Source organism: Monodelphis domestica, chromosome 2 (genome assembly GCF_027887165.1).
Source record: "Monodelphis domestica isolate mMonDom1 chromosome 2, mMonDom1.pri, whole genome shotgun sequence".
Lineage (NCBI taxonomy): Eukaryota > Metazoa > Chordata > Mammalia > Didelphimorphia > Didelphidae > Monodelphis > Monodelphis domestica.
Window position 1 is genome coordinate 178,796,620 of NC_077228.1, and position 21,893 is coordinate 178,818,512.

The window sequence follows — 21,893 nt, forward strand, 5'->3', positions numbered from 1 at the left end:
AAAGCCTACAAAGAACTTGACATGATTCTCAAACAATCAAGTCAAAATATACTTTGATATGCTGTGACTTCACTGTCCACCCTACCTCCCAATCTCTACAACAAACCTAAAACACAAAGGAGGATGGCAATAGATTGAAAGAAAAGTATAGTTTAAGTTCAAGAAATGAAAAAAGCCAAAGACTAGTTGACTCAGAAGTCTCATGGCTATATATCATAAATACTTCCTTCAAGAAGAGAATTTAGATGGGCAGCTGGGTGGCTCAATGGATTGAGAGCCAGGCCTACAGACGGAAGGTCATAGGTTCAAATATGGCCTCAGACACTACCTTGCTCAGTGGAGTAAGAGCCAGGCCTAGAGACTGGAGTTCCTGGGTTCAAAACTGGCCTCCAACACTTCCTGGCTGTGTGACCCTGGGCAAGTCACTTAATCCCATTGACTAGCCCTTACCACTCTTCTGCCTTAGAACCAATACACAGTAATGATTCTAAGACAGAAGGCAAGGGTTTGAAAAACCCTTGGAGAATTTAGAAGGCACTGAACAAGGCAAATTGACTCATATCACAAAGAATGAGCATGGTTGATAATCTCTAGAAAGTGGAGGACTGGTTACCAAACATCAACTAACAATTATTAAATGCCTATTATGTGTTAGGCACTATGCTATGTGCTAGGCATATATGTAGAATAAGAGAATTATTTATTTATAATCTGTTGAACTGTGTGCAGACTATCAACTAAGTTAGAGCAAAATGTCAACCTACCAAAAAAAAGTGAGAAAATGACAACTACTTGTGATTAAAACATTTCTAACCTGGCCTATTCGAAAAAGTCACTGAAACAAAAATGTGGAAAACTGACATGGATCATCACCATTTTCTATAGAAGTTTAACCAGTATTTTTAAATTTGCCTCTATGAGGGAGCCAAGCATCTAGAAACTGACTCAAAACCCTTGATCCTTTTATCAAGCAGAGAGACATGGTCAATGGTCTTGTACCATTCTTAAGCATATTTACTAGAAACTGGAAATGTGCTTACAAACATAGAGAGGGGCAAAAAAGTTTGCCTATGTTTCTGTAGGGATCCATTATCATCTAGAATTGTTAAACCATTGTATGAGCATACCTGAGTTTTCAATTATGTTTCTAAGGACTTGGCAATAGCACTCAAAATAAAGTTGGGAAGAACCAATGAAACACATCCCAAACCAAGCAGACCAGATACAGATGAAATTCATGCTGGGGAATGGGGGGTGAGGGTTGGGGGAAGAGGCTAAGATGTAACTCTGAGAACAAAGAACAATTTTCCCAAACATTCTCCAAAAAAAATAATATTGAATGATAAGGGGTAGGGGTGAAGAGTATAGAGAAAATAACAAATAGTATGGCTATCACCTAAAAGACAATGTGGCAATAACACTAACCCATCCAATATACCCACTCGCTAATAAATAACCTTGCTGTAAAGACCCTTGTGATTAACCTATGTATGAATTAAGGGTATCCTTAATAAAAAACAAGAGAAGCAGCCTTCTGCCAACAAGTTTCTCTAGCCAATCCTATCTTCAATCAAATGACTGACTGAAATATGTAGAGAATATAAGATTGCACCATTACTTTTTGTTGGGTTTTGTTTTTTCCAAAGTATTCAATTTAGTAGCCTTAAAGGTTCTTTTCCATGCATATAAGATCAAATAAATAGAAACAACCACAGAGATGATCAGAATCACTGAATCAACTTATCAATACTAAAGCAAGGCATGAAGGGAGGAATCTACATCTGCTAAATGGGGTTTCTGTTGTCAGAAGATGTCCTAATGGAAAGAGAAGAAAGTGAAGCCTAAGATTCTTTTATGCAGATAGCATTGAGATAATTCCATCAAGTACCAGAATAATATCAGGTCTCCTCAGAGACCCCTAATATTTCTCTTTTAAAAAAAAAGACCCTTACTTTCTGTCTTAGAATTGATTCTAAGGCAGAAGAGTGATAAGAGCTAGTAAATTGGGAGTAAGAGACTTGCTCAGGGTCACACAACTAGGGTCTGATTCACTATCTAAACCCAGAACCTCCTGTCCACTGAACCACCTAGAGGCCCTGAGCCCCATAATTTCTTATATAATGGGGGTGGGGGGGAAAGGGAAGTCAAATGACCAAAGAATTCCCATTGTCTATACATACAGTTGGATAGGTAGTTCATCATTACAGGTGGGTACTGCCAATGGATAGTAAACTGACCCAGGCTGGAATAAAATTAGAGATGGAGCTAGGTTGCATTGGAGAAACTTCAATGATTTCACAATAATTCCAACTTAATTCCTAACACAAAATCCAAATTAACACCATTATTCCCTCAGTGATGCTACACAGGACTATGAATGCTACTCTATGAAAAAAATTAAAATTGCAGGTAATAAGAGGTATAAGAGCAATACATAGTATGATTATAGAAGCAGGCTTCAGTTTATCACTAATGATAATTTTTTTCCCTTTTCTTTTTTCTTCTTTAAATCCATACCTTCTGGTATGGAGTCAATACTGTGTATTGGCTGGGGCAGAAGAGCTAGGCAATGGGGGTCAAGTGATTTGCCCAGGGTCACACAGCTGGGAAGTGTCTAAGGCCAAATCTGAACCCAGGACCTCCTATCTCTAGACCTGGCTCTCAATCCACTGAGCTACCCAGCTGCCCCCTACTAATGATATTTTTTACACTCAAAAAAAGATGTGGGGTGGTTATACGAAAGAGAACAGAATAACCAATTAACAATTCAAGGGCAGTTTAAATGTCTTCTGAATAGGCCTTCCAAAATGTTGACTATAGTCTTCTAGAAAGGATCCTATAAAAACCAAATGCATAGATAAAAGGTCAAGTGGTGAGTGTGCATTATGATCTGAGCCACAGAAAGAAGTAATATCCAAGCTGAAGAAATTTCAGATATATTGCAATAATTATATTGCTACCTTTCATGTAATTTATTATGATGTTATAATCTCTTAGGGGAAGTATATACTTTCTTTCTTTAAAAAACCCTTACTTTCCATCTTACCATTCAATTTTGTGAAATGGCTGCAAGGCAGAATAATGAAATAAAGGGCTAGGCAATGGGGGTTAAGTGACTTGCCCTCTCTAGATCTGGCTCTCAATCAACTGAGCCAGCTATCTGCTCCCAAAGTATATACTTTCAAAACACTATTTCTCCATTGACTGAAATTAGAAATACTGAAAGTTTACCATACTTCTTTTTAAAAAAATTTTTTTAGCATAATGCATACCAACAAGAACTTCTACAGCAGCTAGAGAGTCATCTTCCCAATCCATATCTTCCTGCTTTTCTTCTGACACCTCCTTCAAGCATGATGAGATAGGATAAAATTGTTTCCATTCACCAATCAATTTTTTGGTGGATGAATCTGACATCTTAAATGCTTGTCCTGTGAGAGTGCCATTTAATCCAAATGGACTTAAGATAACTAGAAACACAAAAAGTTTAAATGAGTTAATACATTAAACATCAATTCATTAAGCATGTCAATATTAGATGTCAATATCACATGGGTATACTGTCTAAAGAAAAACAACAAAAATCATACACGGTCCCTAAAAACTATGGACTCTGTCCTTAAGGAGCTTATTTATCAGAAAGGAAGAGAGATGAATGGGGAATAAAACCATATGACATTTAAAGTCAAGCATTTAAAAACTGACATCATACAAGACTGTTTCGATCAGGAGTATACTGAATGTCTTATACTGAATGAAATTTATGTTCAAGGGCTTTCTGATAATACTTAGCTATGATAAGCTTTTATTCATCAGTAACAAGAGAATTACTAAAAAGCTGGGGGGGGGGCGGGGGGGAAGGAAATCGTGGAATTTATGAGTGAAAATTTTCTATTCTGAGTAAGGATATTCCTAAGGTATAAAATAAAGGAAGAACTATCCAAACAGAGGAAACAAACAATTGAAGAAAACATACCTTGAAAGGGGTTATTAGATTGCTGAGCAAGGGTGATGTGCTCTTCACTAAGAAGATATACAGGTTGATGCTGGTTAATTTCCACGCTGGTACAAACATTGCTGTCCCCGTGCAAGAAAAAGGTGAAAGAGCAGGACAAGTGTTCGCTGATTTAAAAAAGGAAAAAAGAGGAAAAGTTATGGGTTTTTTTTTTAAGTTTTTAAACATTATTTTATTTGGTCATTTTCATACATTATTCATTGGAAACAGAGATCATTTTCTTTTTTTTCCTCCCCCCCCGCCCCCCCCCCATCCCTCCCCTAGCTGATTCCACTGGGTATCACATGTGTCCTTGTTCTGAACCCATTTCCTTGTTGTTGGTATTTGCATTAGGGTGCTCATTTAGCGTCTCTCCTCAATCATATCCCCTCAACCCCTGTAGTCAAGCAGTTGCCTTTCCTCAGTGTTTTTACTCCCACAGTTTGTCCTCTGCTTAAGGATAGTGTTTTTTCTCATAGATCCCTGCAGATTGTTCAAGACCACTGCATTGCCATTAATGGAGAAGTCCATTACATTCGATTGTACCACAGTGTCTCCGTCTGTGTGTGCAATGTTCTCCTGGCTCTGCTCCTTTCACTCTGCATCACTTCCTGGAGGTTGTTCCAGTCTCCATGGAATTCCTCCACTTTATTATTCCTTTGAGTACAATAGTATTCCATCACCAACATATACCACAATTTGTTCAGCCATTCCCCAATTGAAGGGCATCCCCTCATTTTCCAATTTTTTGCCACCACAAAGAGCAAAAGTTATGTTTTTAAGTGATGTGACTAAATTAAAAGATTGGGGTTTGTTTTACAGAATATATTCTCATAATAGTTCCAAATATTTCCCAATTGTATAATAGATCTATTTATTCTATTTGACAGCCAAGTTTGCTCTTAAAAAATTATGCCATCAAATACACATTTTAAAAGATTTATTTGAGTGAATAGGTTGAAAAGTTACAGTCAAAAATGCCCAACAATACAGATAAGTATATTAATTAAGTCTGTACCATAATTAGATTCTTGGCAGAGTCAAATCCAAGAATGAAGAGTGGGAAATGGGAGAAAAAAAACAATGAGGTAGAGAAAGATTGAGAGGGGGTAAAGCACTTTCTAAACCCACTCCGTTTTCTACCACTTTTTTCTACACCTTAAAGAGTTCATTCTTAAAAATAATTCTTCTGAATGCAGCTGTTCATAATTTAATCACTATATTATATACCTATTAAATATAAATGGTTCTTTTACATACATTTCCACAGGAGATTTTAAGTTAGCAAAGACTTAGAAAAATAGCTAATTTGAACTTCATCAAAATACCTAAGGGTGGCTTGAAGTAAAGTTGAACAAACTTGTTTTAGTATACACTGGTATAACTGACAAATAAAAGTGTTCTAATAGTACAGAGGCTATCAACTCACAAAGATCCTAAGATATCTCCATTAGCAAACAGATTAATTTTTATTTTAAACAGACACTTTACTTAAGCTACTGTTACCTTAGACAAAAGGTTGAATGGACCGGCCTTTTGTTCTCTATAAATGAGATACAAAATTTAGGTAGTAGTGAATCCTAAAACTAAAGGAAGTCAGAGTAGGCTAATTATATTCCCCACCCATTAATAGTTATTGAGTTTGCCACTTTCCAGGAAGTAAATATCTTACCCATCCTCCACAAAGATGTCTTTCCTAAAACACCATTTAGACCATGTTGCCCCCCTACTCAATAAACTCCAATAGCTCCCTATTGACTTTAAGATAAAAAACAAAATCCTCTGGAATTTAAAATCCTTAGTAACTTGGCCTCAACCTACTTTTCCAGGCTTATTATATCTCATTTCCCTTCCAGCATTCTGACTTTCTACACATTCTTCATACACAACATTTCATCTATTGTTATTTTTGCTTTTGCTTAGGCTACTCTACCCCTAAACATGCTTGGTACAAATTTCCCACTTACAAGATTTAGAATCCTCAGTTTCTTTCAACACTCAATTCAAATATTCTGTCTCAAGAAGCTTTTCCTGATCTTTCAGTTGCAAGTGTCTCTCTGGACGAATTACTTTGAATATACCTAGATATGTGAATGTTCTTTCTTTAGTAGCTCTTTGGAAGGGAAGACTAGTTCATTTTTGTCTTCACAGCCCCATCACCTAATATAGTCCCTGTCACATAGCTAACACTAAATAAATGCTTGTGGATTCATATTATATTTGTCTCTCTTCAGTAACCTAAGAGCATATTTAAAAATCTGGATTGTTCCTATGATTCAGCAGGAACAAATCTATGGCCACAGCTCCAGCTGGGATAAATTCTCTACAAATGTTTCTGTTAAGTTTCGTTCTTAGGCTCCTTCCCAGTAAGAACTATTTTGTTTTTGGATGTCTAGACCAGTCACCATCAACATCGAATGGATAATGATGGGAGGTCCTGGGTTCAAATCTGACCCCCAAACACTTCCTAGCTGTGTGACCCTCGGAAAGTCACTTAACCCCCATCCATATTCTAGCTCTTAGCACTTTTCCGTTTTAGAACCAAGACAGAAGGTAAGGGTTTAAAAAAAAAAGGGGGGGGGGGAAGACCCTTAAATGGATCACAATATATTCAATGAATGCTTATGGATGTTGAGTATGTCACAGAACTGCCCAAATTTAAGCCACTGAAAAAAGTCTGTTTCAAACAAATGTTGTCACTTGTATAAGGACAGACTAATCTTCTGCATTTATTAATAATTAATATTTAATATATTAAGTAGTTCCTTTAAAGTATAACAGCTAAATAAACCTCCCTCCAAAAACACAGGACAGGCAATCATACTCCATTAAACTTAATCCAGCTTCTACACAAAAAAGGACAGTTTCCAATATTTCTTTTTCCTTGATATTTCAAAACTTTGTGTTTGGCAAGTTTCTCCATTATTTACATCACTGGCAGTAAACAAATTCTGACATTCTATTTACTTTACTAATAGGAAGAAAATGGTTAAATTCTCTCCAAGTTTTTAGTCCCCCAAAGCCTGAAGGGTTAAGTGTCAACACTGAAGAATTAAGGCTATCATGTACAGAATTAGGTACCCCAATCAATTTATAAAACATTTGCCATTAGAATTCTTTAAATATTAAGATAACTACTCAATGTTTAGAATTTTAAGTCTTGCAACTGTCATTATTTAAATATAGGGATTTTTTTAAATTTTAATTTTTCAGCACAATATGCTTATTTATCTTGAGGCACAAGTAGTAGTGTAAAAACCCATCCAGGAAACTTAACAACTAGTTATAAAACTGTGTTTATTATTACAAAACCTGGATATATATTAAGCTTTATTTTTATTTTTCCTGTACCTTTGGATTAACCATCAATTTAGCCATCATATCTTTTTGTCACAAGTTCTATTTTCTCAGTAGGGAGTAGAAACATTAATATGCTAATATATAAATTTCCTAAATGCATGTTTTCTAAAATTGTTTAGCTGAATGGTAAAGCTGGAAAAGACTGAATCCTGCCTCAACACTCACTATGTAATCCTGTACAAGTCTCTTAACCTCTCTTGGAATTAAGTTTCCACATCTGCAAAATGAGGAAAACAATAGCACCTACCTCACAGAATTATTGTGAGGACAAAATGTGTTAACACGCAAAGTGCTGCAAACCTTAAAGCACTATAGAAATATGATTCATTTATCTATTTCACATAAGGAAATGATAGTAGAATTAAAAATATTAACATTTTAATACTTTAATCACTAAAGGTAAATTTACAAAAAAGATTACTATTTCTAATATGTATGTTGACAAGATCTACAGAAACTCACATTTTTTTCCTCAAAACATTTATGTGAAAACAGGGGGCATGTAGGAAATGCAGAGCAAGATGAAATAGCAATAAGACATTATAACAACCAATGAAAAACTGATCTTCAATTGGGGAGATAAAAAATGCTGATAACAAAATAAAGGACTATTAAATGGTTGTGTTATTCTGAAACATTAGTCTTTCTTACAATTTAAAGGAATTTATTTAAAAGTGGCATCATAATTGCTCTATAGCAAAAATGAATATGGAAATAGGTATCAAAGTGGTAACATTTGCACAACCCAGTGGAATTGCTTGTCTGCTATGGAAGAGGGGAGGAAGAGGGAGGAAAAGAAATGAATCATGTAAACATGGAAAAATATTTTAAAATAAAAAAAATTTAAAAAGTGGCATTCAGTTCCCTAAATACACAAAAATGCAATATGAATAAGAATTGAGGAAAGATCACCAAAAATAAAATCAAGGGGAAAAAAGGAATAAAACATAAAAACAGTTTTTTTCAATCCTGGCTATAGGAAGCTGTTTGGTTATTTTTAAACATTCAAAAAGTGTCCACTACTACTAAATAATTAAGAATTCTGTCTTCTCCATATAATTTGGAAGATTTCAAAATCTGAATGGCAAATTGTAGCAAATATTTGCAAGCACAAGCAACCTAAAACAAATGCTCCATATTCTTATGTCTTAAAAGACAAAGTGAATTTGTTTTGCTTGACTATGGACATTTGTTACAAGAATTCCATTTTTATTTTTCTTCAGAAGAGAATGGAGAGGAGGGAGAGAAAATTAGTGTTTGTTAATTGAAAAAAAAATTAAGAGACAAAGCCCATATTTTTACTACACTACCCCTTAACAATCAGGGAAACATTTCTTAGGCTAATAATATATAAAAAATGTTAATGAATTTTCCAAAGGGAAAAAAATTTAACAAATCATCAATTATTTTTTTTTCTGACTCCAAAGAAACTGAAAATAAATACCTAAACAAAATGTCTAAAAATTATGTTAAATGCCTTAGTTGCCAAACATTCAAGAGAGATGAAATGATACTATTATAACTATCAAGAGACCATTCCCTTCTTCTAACACTCCTCTTCTACTCTCCTAAAATGACCATTTGTATTTTTAAGGAAGAATATGACTTTCTGATGTAAAGTGCTAAATTTGTCTCCTAGAGGTCTCTGTAGCAACCAATATTCCAAAGAGACAGTCATGTGATCATTGCTCTCAGCTCCTGCTGTTTATCCTGCACTGTCCTACTTACAGCAGCTTTCCAGCTGTCTACAGTAGAAGAAAAATATCACTTATTATACTCTTAGCACATATTCTTAATACATTCTCATTAGTACTGTTGTAAAAAGCAAATGTTAAAAAAATCATGTTTGTATAGAGTATGGGGGCATTTTTACATGCAAAACGAGAAAATTAATACAACTTCTGAATATCATATTAAGTATTGCTGCAGTAAAATGTAGTATTAACATTATAAAATCCGTTATCACCTTTAGTATGGCAAAAAGCAAAACCAATAAATAGCACTATATATCAATACACCTTGAATTCAGAGTGGATTTCTTTGAGGTACTATTTGGAACTCCATTACACTTTTCTCTTTACAACATTGCATACACAAAATATTTCAGTACCTATTATATCAAGATAGTAGGCAGTACTTTGATCCAGCCATAGCACTGCTGGGTTTGTACCCTAGATAATAAGGAAAAAGACTTATACAGGAATATTCATAGCCACGCTCTTTGTGGTGGCAAAAAATTGGAAAATCAGGGGATGTCCTTCAATTGGGGAATGGCTGAACAAATTGTGGTACATGTTGGTAATAGAATACTATTGTGCTCAAAGGAATAATAAAGTGGAGGAATTCCATGGGAACTGGAACAACCTCCAGAAGTGATGCAGAGTAAGAGGAGCAGAACCAGGAGAACATTATACACAGAAACCAATATACTGTGGAATAATCAAATGTAATGGACTTCTCCATTAGTGGCAATGCAGTGATCCTGAACAACTTGGAGGGATCTATGAGAAAGAACACTATCAACATTCAGAGGAAGAACTGTGGGAGTAGAAACACAAGTAAAACAACTGCTTGATTACATGGGTCGAGGGGACATGGCTGGGGATGTAGTCTCTAAATGAATATCCTAATGCAAACATCAGCAACATGGAAATAGGTTTTGATCAAGGACACATGTAAAATTGTGCATCAGCTATGAGAAAGGTGGGGAAGTGGGGGTGGGAGGGATTCTTGTAACCAAGGAATAATGTTCTAAATGGACAATAAATAAATAGAAATATATAAAAAAAGATAGTAGGCAGTACACAAAAAAAGACAAGAAATTCCTGCTTTCTAGGAACTTACAACCCAACATGCATGGGACAAACATAGTTGGGGTACATAATATTTTGTAAATTAAGAAATCATGAGACCATAGTCTTCCTGGTATAGCATGGAATATTTCCTATATAAGTATGAAAATTGTGCAACAAAATAAATATGTGTCTATGGAATATCCAAGTCATATATATTCATTCTACCACCACCTATCTAATGTATTCTTAGTATTACTAATTAGATTATCTAAGTCTCAAGGAAAGATGGTATCAAATGAGATAACATGTGAAGTGCTTTGTAAACCTAATATATGTAATAGGTATATATGTAAAATGCTTTGTAAACCTCTATTAGCTATTATTGAGAGCTCAAGTCAAATCTCATAACTTCTGTGGTCTAAGTCATAATTAGTCAAAATAAACACTAATATATCATCCTATTTCAGGGTAGGGTGAAGGATGGTAGGAGGTTTTCTTTCTTAGATGAGCATGCCTTCATTGTGAACATTCAAGAATATATTGCTGTAATGATCCAGGGACAATTCTGAGAGACTTATGAGAAAGAACATTCAAAGGAAGAACTGTGAGAATAGAAACACAGAAGAAAAACAACTGCTTGATCACATGGGTTGATGGGGATATGATTGGGGATGTAGACTTAGTGGAAATATCAATAATATGGAAATAGGTCTTGATCAATGACACATGTAAAACCCAGTGGAATTGTGCTGATGGGGGGGTGGGTGGAGGAAAAGAACATGAACTTGTAACCATGGAAAAATATTGTAATTAACTAAATAAAATTTTCCAAAACTTAAAAAAAAAAGAATATATTGCTGGATTGATCATCAAAATAATACTACACTGGCTAAGAGACAGAAGGGTGGATCAATGGAAAAGACTAGGGGTAAATGATCTCAGCAAACTAGTGTTCAATAAAATCAAAGATCTTTGGAGATATGCTTTGGAGATAAGAACTCACTATTTGACAAAAACTGCTGGGAAAATTAGGTTTATATCAACACCTCACACCCTATACAAGATATTCAAAATGGATAAATGACTTAAATATTAGGAGTGAAATCATAAATAAATTAGGAGAACATAGAATAGCATACCTGTCAGATGGGAAAGGAAGAAATTTAAGACCAAACAAGGGATAGAGAACATTACTAAATGTAAAATGAATAATTTTGATTATATTAAAAGTTTTGTACAAACAAAACCAATACAACCAAAATTAGAAGGGAAGCAACAAGCTGGGAAAAAATTTAGAAGAAAACTCTGACAAAGGTCTAATTTTATTTTCCCAAATATATATAAGGATCTAAGTCAAATTTACAAATTAAAAAAAAAAAGTCATTCCCCAATTGACAAAAGGTCATGGGACATGAATAGGCAATTTTCAGATGAAGAAATCAAAACTATCAATAATCACATGAAAAAGTGTTCTAAATACCTCCTGATTAAAAAAATGCAAATCAAAACAACTCTCATAGCCCTGACCTCACACCTAGTAGAGTGGCCAATATGACAGCAAAGGAAAATAATAAATTTTGGAGGGGATGGTAAAAGTGGGACATTGCTGGTGGAGTTGTAAATTGATCCAACCATTCTGGAAGGCAATTTGGAATTATACCCAAAGGGCTTTAAAAGACTGCATGCCCTTTGATCCAGCTATACCCCTATTGGGTTTGTACCAAAGATTTTTTTTAAATGGGAAAGAATTGGTTTGCACAAAAATATCTGTATCTGCACTTTTTGTGGTGGCAAAAAATTGGAAAATGGGGGGTGGGTATCCATTGATAGGGGAATGGCTGAACAAATTATGGTATTTGATGATGATTAAATATTACTGTCCTATAAGGAATAAACTGGAGAATTTCCATATGACCTGGAAGAACCTCCATGAACTGATTGATGCAGAATGAAATGAGCAGAATCAGGAAGATATTGTACACAAAAACTGAAACACTGTCAATCAGTACAATCAAATTAAAAGAGCACTCTATCACTAAAATGAATAATATGGAAATAGGTTTTGAGCAATAATACATGTATAGCCCAGTGGAATTGCTTGTCAGCTCCCAGGGTAGAAAAGAGAGGGGAGGATTCTAAATCAATAAATGCATTTTTAAATAAAGAATATATTGCTGGGCACATATAGGTGGCTTAGTGGATTGAAAGCCAGGCCTAGAGACAGGAGGTCCTGGGTTCAAATATGACCCGACATTTCCTAGCTATACAATCCTGGGCATGTTCCTCAACCCTCCACTGGCTAGCATTTACCACTCTTTCAGATGCAAAATTTACACTATATTCCCCAGAAAGGATAAAAGCTACTTCTATCCAGAAAAGGCTTAATAGCTTTATTATCTATGGATCTTTTTGTACACCTTCCTAAACCTATCATTTGAGCAATACATTGAAGAATAAGTAGAAATATTTTGTTATTCTGGCCTACAATTGTATCACTGGAGTTTTATTATCTCCTATCACTTGAAGGTATACCTTGCAAATTATTTTGATCAGGTGCAATCTATTTTCAAATTTTCATGCCCTACAGCTTTGCCTGTATCCTATAGCTATCAAGGTATTTTAAAGTCTTATTCTTGAGGGCTATTAATTGAGCAGATTTTTTAAAATTAATGAGTAAATTACTGTTTTTAGGATTGTTAAAATACTTGTTCTTGATTCATTTATATTTACTAGGAGTGAACTTTGTTCAAAAAATAATTTTTTCTAATCAAAAAAAGGAGAATAATTTTTAGCAATTAAGCAAAGTTTGAAGACATGGGAGTTCAAATCATGCTAATCATAAGGAATTTAGCACTATAGACAACTAGGAGTTATATTTACATACTACATGAGGTAAAAAAAAAAAGGATCTATGTGACTTTGACCCTGTTGAAACTTATTCTACCAAAGAAGAATGCAAACCAGTTTATACCCTTACTCTTCGGTTTCATGGTGACATAGTTAAGTGATAGAGGCTATGAAGCCAAATCTTTCTGACTCCCAAGACTAGCATTTCAGACACTATGCCACAGTAGTTTTTATAAATCAAAACACAATTACCGAATACAACACTAATATATAATCTACCCTTAATGACAGGCCCTAAGGGCACTGACTATGAGTACTGAGATAAAACCCTGGAAGCAAGAAGCAAGCTATGGAACTCCAGAAACTATAATCTCAGCAAAAACAGTCCACTGCTAATAAAAATGGGTCTTCTCTAGGCAATGTGGGGCATTGCCATGGCTCTGGCCCCTCCACACTGCTCCCTAAAAGACAGAATATCAGATTCATCTGGCTTATAAAGAGTGGTGACAACATAAAAGGCAGGAATTATCATAGCCCTGACCTTGTTAAAAACTCAAGAGTTCAGTGGAATTCATTCTGTTGGCAGGTATTTCTATCTCTAACAGATCCCTGTATTCAAAGTGGAAATAATTAGGCCTAAAATCAAGGCGATTTCTTAAAAATCTGCCACTTAAAATTCCACTTACAGTAACTGGCTTTCAGGAGTTTATCCTGACAATGAGTGGTTTTTCTACATCTAAACCAAAAAAAAAAGGGGGGGAGGAGTTCTCAATTCTTTTTTGCTCCCAATCCTGAAATATCTCACAATTCATTATGGACAAAATAGTTTGTTACTGTCTTAAAAGGCAGTGAATCCCTAGGTCAGACTTAAGAGATTATATTCAACTGTGCCTCTGACCTAGTCTACTGTTTTTACACCTGTCAGGGATTCACCTCTTTCTTCATGAGTCATCTACCTGTAGTGCCTTTTTAAGTTGAGGTCAAAGATCAATAGCTTTTTATTGCAGAGTACAAATTTCAAAACAAATTTAGCAATAGAACAGCATACTTTTATGTTCATTTCACAGAAAAGTCAATTATAATTCTCCCTCCCTGGTTGAGGAAGAAGAGTAAAATGAAATTATGTCGATGGGAGGCAGTTGTCTACATATATCTTAGAGAATTTAAATAGCTGATAAAGATGCAACCATGAAGTATGAATGCATACTACTAACCTACTAGATAGCAAACACCTAAAAGTTGTCCTTAATATCTTTCAAATGCATGAGAAATTTCTGAGTATAAGCCTAACACATAATGTAGATGTAATATAGTTTTTCTGCAATAAGCTCCACATGGATATCAATAATCTAAATAAATATTTGTAATAATTCTCTATAGGAACCATATCAGAAATGACAAGACAATTAATAACTTAAGAATATCTCATCTATTAATGTTTTTCTCCTTCCCATGTCAAATTAGATAAAATATTTTTCCATGGAAAACAAAAAGATCCCATGACCCCACATCTAAAATGAACAGAATATGTATTTCTTTATTAAATCAACTCAATGAAGGTCATGTGAGCAACAAGATGGCAAACTAAACATTTTCTTTAATCCCTATGATCTCTCAAAATTCCCCCCAAAGAGAAATTATATGCCAAAGATAAAGCAACTTCAGTTGTTTCCATGATCTAGGACACCAAGAATTCAAAAAAAGGTTGGAAAACAACCACCACCACAACCCCAAACCCAGGATGATGTTCACTGAGCTCACTTAGCACAATGACAGTATCCTGTACACTAACAGATACATAAAGATGGTAGAGGCCTACACTACCACTCATCCCTACCTCCTTAATCTTACCCTCTTCCCTCCTTTCAATGCTACAGAAACCCTGGCTCCAAGATATGGAAGTTTCCTTCCTCAACTGCCACTATGGCATAAATACTTTTGGAACAACAGCCTGCTAGAGGAAACTGAAATCCAGAATCACCAAATGCTCAATGCAAAGCTCTGAACTGCCAGTGGTGGGCCAAAGAACTAAGAAACAGAAGGAATGGGACAGGTCACCAGGATAGAACATTGTGAATGTAGGGAGCTGTGCAGCACTCCATGCAGCTGGGGCCAGTTCTTGACTACGTAAAAGTTAGCTGGAGCAGAGACCTAGGCTGATGATCTGTGATTTGCCAGTGTGGGAAGTGCCTGGGATGCTTTGATATCTACTCCCTAAGAAAACCTTAATCAGAGAGGGGGTAGAGTCAGAAGTGAGCAATAAGGAAAATGAGGGGGAAGACTAAAAGTACCAGACTCCAGGAAAATCAACTCATTGAATACTTATTACATACTACATGCCAGACACTGTTCTAGGTACATGGTGAAAGTATCTTTACCATCTTGTTAAAAAGATTGTTGAAACTTTTCCTTGCTGTAAAAAAAAGTGGATAAAGTGGTTAAGTGTAACAATAGCTAGCATTTACAGGGTTTTAAAGTTTGCAAAGCACCCAATTTTATCCTCACAATAACAGTTGAGGGTAGATGCTATTTTTATCTCCATTTTAGAGAGGAGGAAATTGAGACAAACAAAAGGTGAACTGACTAGCTCAGGGTCCAAAGCTAGTGCCTCAGGGCGAATTGTGAACCCAGGTCTGAGTGCCTTCAGGCCTACCACTCTTATCTACTTATGCAGCCTGGCATTTACATAGTGCTTTAAATAAAAAATTTCTAACCAACTTCTGAAGATCATTTTATATAGTACTCTACCACCTTGTTTAGTAGACTATCACAAAAATTTAAATCTGTTCCCTCTCCACTTTCTCGATTCTCTATGTATTTAATATGAAAGTTTTAAGTAGGAGACAGGGAGTGAGGCAAATAAAGCATCAGGGCTGGAGTCAGGAAAACCCGAGTTCAAATTCAGCCTTAGACATTTACTGGCTTTATGACTTTGGTGAAGTCACTTACCCTTGTTTGGCTCAGTTTCTTTGTAAAATGAGCTGGAGAAAGAATTGACAAATCACTCCAGTATCATTACAAAAAAGGGGAGGGGGCCCTATGAAGAGTGAGGTTGAAATGACTCCGTAACAAGGGGAACCCCACAAATAATTTTTTTTCTCTTTTTCAGAATGTTCAAATCCCAATAATTTTGGGGACAATTTTTCCTTGATCAATTTAAGTTTCCCACAATTTTTCTAGCCAGTTTTAATAATTTGTCCAAATTAGAAATGGGAGCATTACACTTATGCCTCAAGATGGGATGGAATATATAACTAAACACAGTATATAAGTTGTATTTTGTTGTACACTATACCAAAACAGTTAAATATATACCATAGTTATAAACATATCAAGAAATTTTCATGGACCCTTCTTATGCTATTCCAGAGGTCTCAATTTTTATACATTTATACATTTATTTTATTTGATCTAAGCATATGGATATTTTCAATAAGTAATCATTAAATGTGCTCAACTATCTACAGTTGCTTACTCTTACTACTTCATCACCTCATTCCTCAAACCCCAGCACTCTGTCATGAAGCCCTATCATTCTACTCCAATTAGGTCCTCTGAGGAGATAGCTCCTCAGAGGCTATCAGATGGCTAAATTCAAAGGCCTTAAGGTCACATCATAAAGTAGAGGGGCAGAGAAGGATATAACTTTAAAACTATAGAGGGGGAAAGACTTCTTGAACAAATGAATGACAAAGATGAATTTATTACATAAAATCAAAAGGCTTCTACATTTAAAGTAAAAAAGGAAACAGTTACCTCAAGGAAGTCTTTGCAACAAACTGTTCAAATAAAAGGGGTGATAAAATATTTAAATAAGAATAAGAGCCATTCTTGAATAGATGGCTTAAGGTAAGGATATGAACAAACAATTATCAAAAGAAATCCAAGTCATATGGAACTGGAAACTAAGGGGATTCTCATTAACTGGGGAATGACTGAACAAACTATGTCAAAGGAATATAACAGATTATACTATAATAAATGATAGAAGGGTTAGATTCTGAAAAATCTGGGAAGACTTGTATTCTTAATGCAGTTAAATGAGAACTAGGAACAATATAGTCTATCATAATGTAAAGGAAAACAACCTCAAATATTTAATAACTATTATCTATGCAGTGTCCAATCATGACTCCAGAGGACTCATGATGAAAGAATGATACTTCTTAACAGAAGTATGATTAACTTAGGTGCAATATAAAACAGACACAGGCAACATATGTATTCACTGATTATTTGTTACAAAGGAAGTTTTTTGTTTTGAGGGGAACAATAAATTAGTGACACCAAAGAAGGGGGAAAAAAATCTGAAAAAAAAATCGAGTCTGAAGCAAATTTTTTTTGAAATGCAAAGAAAACAAGTTTAGAAGAAATCATAGGGCACAAGAAATCTTGAAACTCATCTGTTGAATTTGTAATACGTATATATTATATGCACACATACATATAATAAAGATTCAGTTTCATATACAATCCCCAAATCAGTGGCCTTTACTTCAGTTCTCATATTTCTTTTACTTTTTTTTCTCTATAATACTGATAACTCCCATATTTATTGATAATTTTCTCTTACTTCCACAACTTGTTTAACTTTTCCCCACCTTTGCTTGTTCATCTACTTCCTGTACCCTATCATGAACGTCTAAGGTTCTGTGCTCAGTCTTCTTCTTAATCTGTCAGATCTCATCTACTCCCACTACCTTAACTGTACTGACAATTTATACATCAGCCCTAATCTGTCTTGAGCTCCTGTCTCACACATTTACAGCTGTCTATTTTTACCCATACCTGTAAATTCCATCTCAACCTCAAACCTGCTTAAACAATTGAACATCTACCTACCTCTTCCCTTACTAAAAAAACAAAAACCCACTTAGCTCCCAAATTTGCTATTCTGTTGGACCAGTGATTCTTTCTTCTTCACTACCTATAACCAATCAGTTGTTAAATTCTGTTTACTTGAATGACCCCAAATTTTCTTAACCCCTCCTCTCTAAATTTAGAACTATCAGACTAGTTCAGACCTTCCTCATCTCTTAGAGATGCAATGATTTAAACTGGTCTCTATATTTAGGCTCTCCAGTTTTCTAAGATGCCTTTCATGGAAGTGCCAAAATAATTTTCCTAAAGAGGATGTCTTATTTCACTTCCATAATCAAATATTTAAATAGTTTTTTAATCCTACTGCCTTCACTATAGTATAGGCCAGTCATGGTGAACCTTTTAGAGGGGTGGTTGATATGAGAAATGTCCTCAAGCATGTGTGGAGAGGGGGAGGGGAGCAGCCTGGACTAGGGTCCCTCTAGCTTTCTAGTATTGAATTCTGCTAGAGCAACAACAGATGTGTCCACAGAGAGGCTTTTGAGTGGCTTTTGAGTGGCCCCCTCTGGCATAGGCCCTCATTATACCAGTCTAGACTATTTCAATAGCCTCCTAATGGGTCTTCCTGTTCTTTTTGCCCTCCAAATCCATCCTTTATTCTGTTTCCGGAATAATCTTCCTTGTATAAAGATCTGGCTATGCCCCTCCCTATTGTGGGATTCTCATGTACTATACCTTATCAATGAAGGCTAAATAATAATAGTAAATACAAGATTTGAAATCTTGAATGATCATAGTCTAAAAAAGTTGTCATTAATGGCTTGGTGTCAGTTTAGAAAGGGGTCTCTAATATACTGTTATAGGAATTATTTTCTTATTGTTACTTTTTACTGATTCTTTTAAGGTATAATCAAATTTGCAGATGATTCAAAGGTGGGAAGAAGTCAAACACAATAGATGATAGAATGAAGACCTAAAATATTCCTAACAGACTTGAACATGAGCATACTAGGGAGCATTCAGAGAAAGAGAACCAGAATAGGGAAGAGGCTTAAGGCCATAGGGGCTATCATACAGGTTTGGATTTGTTCTGTTTGGGAAAACTAGGAGCAATCAATTCAATGTAAAAAAAAAACTTTCTAATAATTAGAACTGGTCCTGTAATTATCACTAATCTGTGATATCACTAATCTAGGGAACTTCTAATTTAAAAAAAGGCAACAAAAATTCCTACCACTATAGCCTAGCAACTCCTTTCTCCGAAGTTTAGTTTGAGTTACCTAGAACACTAAGATGTCAAGTGGCTTGCCCAAGGTCACAAAACCAAAATGTGTGACACATATCTTCTGACAAGAGTTAAGATTTCTTATCTGGTATACTGTAAAGGAGATTTTTGACTACTCATGGATCATATTAAGTGACCTCCAAGGTCTCTTCCAATGTTGAGATTTTATGATTTAAGAGTATAGTTTAAAATCTTTTACCTAGCAATCAAGGCTTTCTATCTAGCATGAATACTTTTTCAAGCCATCTACTGCTGCTCTACTCTACACTTTGCATGTTCCTGTCTCTCTCTCCATGACTAGAATGCCGTTCTCTACTTGCTTAGTGAATTTCTACATATCATTTAAGGCTCAAGTCACACTAATTCCTTCCTTATGTATTTTTTAAGATACAAATCAAATGTCACCTCTCCTATATGTTTTCCCTGGTTTCCATGTTGATAACATCTTATGATACTTCATTATAGTTGTGTGGTATGTCTTAACCTTTCTAGATCTCCATAAGCTTTATGAATGGACCATATCACCCCCACAAACTACTCTCAAACACTGATCTATCTCTGTGCTATGAACACATTCAGCCTAGCTTTGTTTCACTTTTTTTTTTTTTACACATCACAGGCAGATTAGATTCCTAGATTACCGATCTTGGTTTCTGCTCTTCTAATTCTATGTATTTACAGATTATTGCCCATGTTGTTACTGTTGGTTTTTTCAGTTGTGTCAAACTCTTTGTGATCCAGTTTGGGGTTTTCTTGGCAAAGACACTGGAGTGGTTTGTGATTTCCTTATCCAGCTCATTTTACAGATGAGGAAGTTATAAACAGAAACAAGTGACTTGCCCAGGGTCTGAGACCAAATTTGAATTCAGGAAGATGACTCTTCTTGACTCCAGGCCAAGTACTCTATCACTGCACTCACTACCTAGCTGCTCACAATGGCCTATCCATAAGGTGTGTCTTCTACATGGCTCTTTTAGAAAGTCTTTTATTCCCCCAAGACCAAATTCAGCTTCAATCTGAAATCATTATGATACTGTAGGAAATTAGATTTGGACTATTAGGTTTTATACTAAAAAACCTTAAAATCTTTGATTTTACAAAGTCAAAATACTATGCTCTTCCAAGATGAAAATTATTTTTCCATCCTCAATTTTTCATATTTTTTGGATCTTTTACAAAGTAGCATAGTTTATACCCCCTTTGTCCCTGTTATAGTCCATCTTAAAGCATACTTACTTGGACATGTCATATATTCCAACAGACTTAAGGTAAGCCCTAAGGTAAGACTAATTTTTTCCATCTTCTATCAGTATTTTGCACTCAGCAAGTACCTAACAAGTCTGATAAAATGATTTTCTTAAATTACCAATAATCAAAGATTTCACTTTAGTAGATGTAATCTCCTTATTCACTACTGCTTCCCAAATGAATCTCTATTGCTGTTTTGGGACAATTATACTGATACAGGAAAATTCTTAGAATATGTAAAATGGACCACAGATCTAAACTACAGAGGTTGTCTGTTTCCAAATCATTATAACTGTTTCCCCAAAGAAAAATAAATCCAAATAAATAACAAATGAGAGTTAAAACAAGATGTCTTACCTTTTATTTATAGGTTTTTCATCTTTTTCATAAGGTTTCACAAACCACTTCCCAATTCGCACAAAGTTACGATTCATTAAACACCTCTCCAACAGATTGTGAACTGCTTTGAAAAGCAGTGTACGGCATTCATAAGAAAGTCCATTCTCCCACACTCCATCTTCTTCTTCTACAAGGCCAGTGGGGGGAAGGGGAAACAACACTTTAAAAAGTCATGCAATAGATTATTCAGAATAACTTGTTAATTCCGATTTCTGTATTCATGAGTTCTACCTTCCACAAAATATTCAAGACCAGTAATTTATAGTTTTCCATATATAATCTGACATTTTAATAAATAACATTACAAAGTAAAGAAGGAATAAGACTTAAATAGTGGCTCTATGAAATGATTGTCCCATTAAATTACTTTAAGGTGTTTTTTTCCCTCACTGAACAAAAGCAGTCACATAGCATAACGTCATTAATTAGTGGTTTAAGTTCCAAAGAAAAGGCTAAGAGTGCATACTAAAAAATAGTGAAACTAAATATTTACGCCTAAGAAAACAATTTTTAAAGTTGTCTTACTGGTTACTGTCCTAATTTTTGTCACTCAACTTGTTCATAGTAGGTAGACTATATATACTGGGGGAGGAGGGAGAGTTGTGAATATTATAATATATATAACTAGCAATTACATTTTCTGTAAGAACATTGGTTCCCATTTCAATTAAGTAATATCTAGGAATAAAGAAAAACCATTGGCAGATAGAGTGCTGGCTCTCAGTACACCAAGGTTTATGTTCAAGTCCAACCTGACACTATTGACTACATGACCCTGAGCAAGTCACTTAAAGTGTTCTAGGCAACGCTCTAACCCTAAATGTTGCAGAGAAGGTGCTAACCTGCATTAGAGGAATTTCCTTTAACCAGGAATTCCTTAGACCAATAAAAAAAAAAATCTAAGTACAGTCCCTATCCCTAATTCCCAACAAATATTATTAAAGCATTCAAATGCATAGGTTTAAATAATTATCTCCATTAAATCATCCTAATTGTTAAAATACAGTATGAACTATTATTTTAAGAACTAAGGGTATTTGCCATACCACTTTTTGAAAATAAAAGCCTAAGAGTAATTTTGAGACTATTTTGGTTTTATTTTTACAAATATCCACAAACCCTAACTTTATTATTTAAAGCAAAG

The 21,893-nt window shown here is 35.0% G+C and overlaps 1 protein-coding gene across 1 annotated transcript in view; it reads right to left on the reverse strand.

The window, feature by feature from the left end:
- The window catches only part of MED13 (mediator complex subunit 13), an 89,524-nt gene that overhangs the window by 56,505 nt on the left and 11,126 nt on the right, over positions 1-21,893 (reverse strand). Inside the window, exons 3-5 of the mRNA XM_007481770.3 lie at positions 20,708-20,876; positions 3,977-4,122; positions 3,273-3,470 (exon numbers count right to left, since the gene is read on the reverse strand). Of these exons, the coding sequence (XP_007481832.1) occupies positions 3,273-3,470; positions 3,977-4,122; positions 20,708-20,876 (513 nt within the window). The remainder of the gene's footprint in view (positions 1-3,272; positions 3,471-3,976; positions 4,123-20,707; positions 20,877-21,893) is intronic.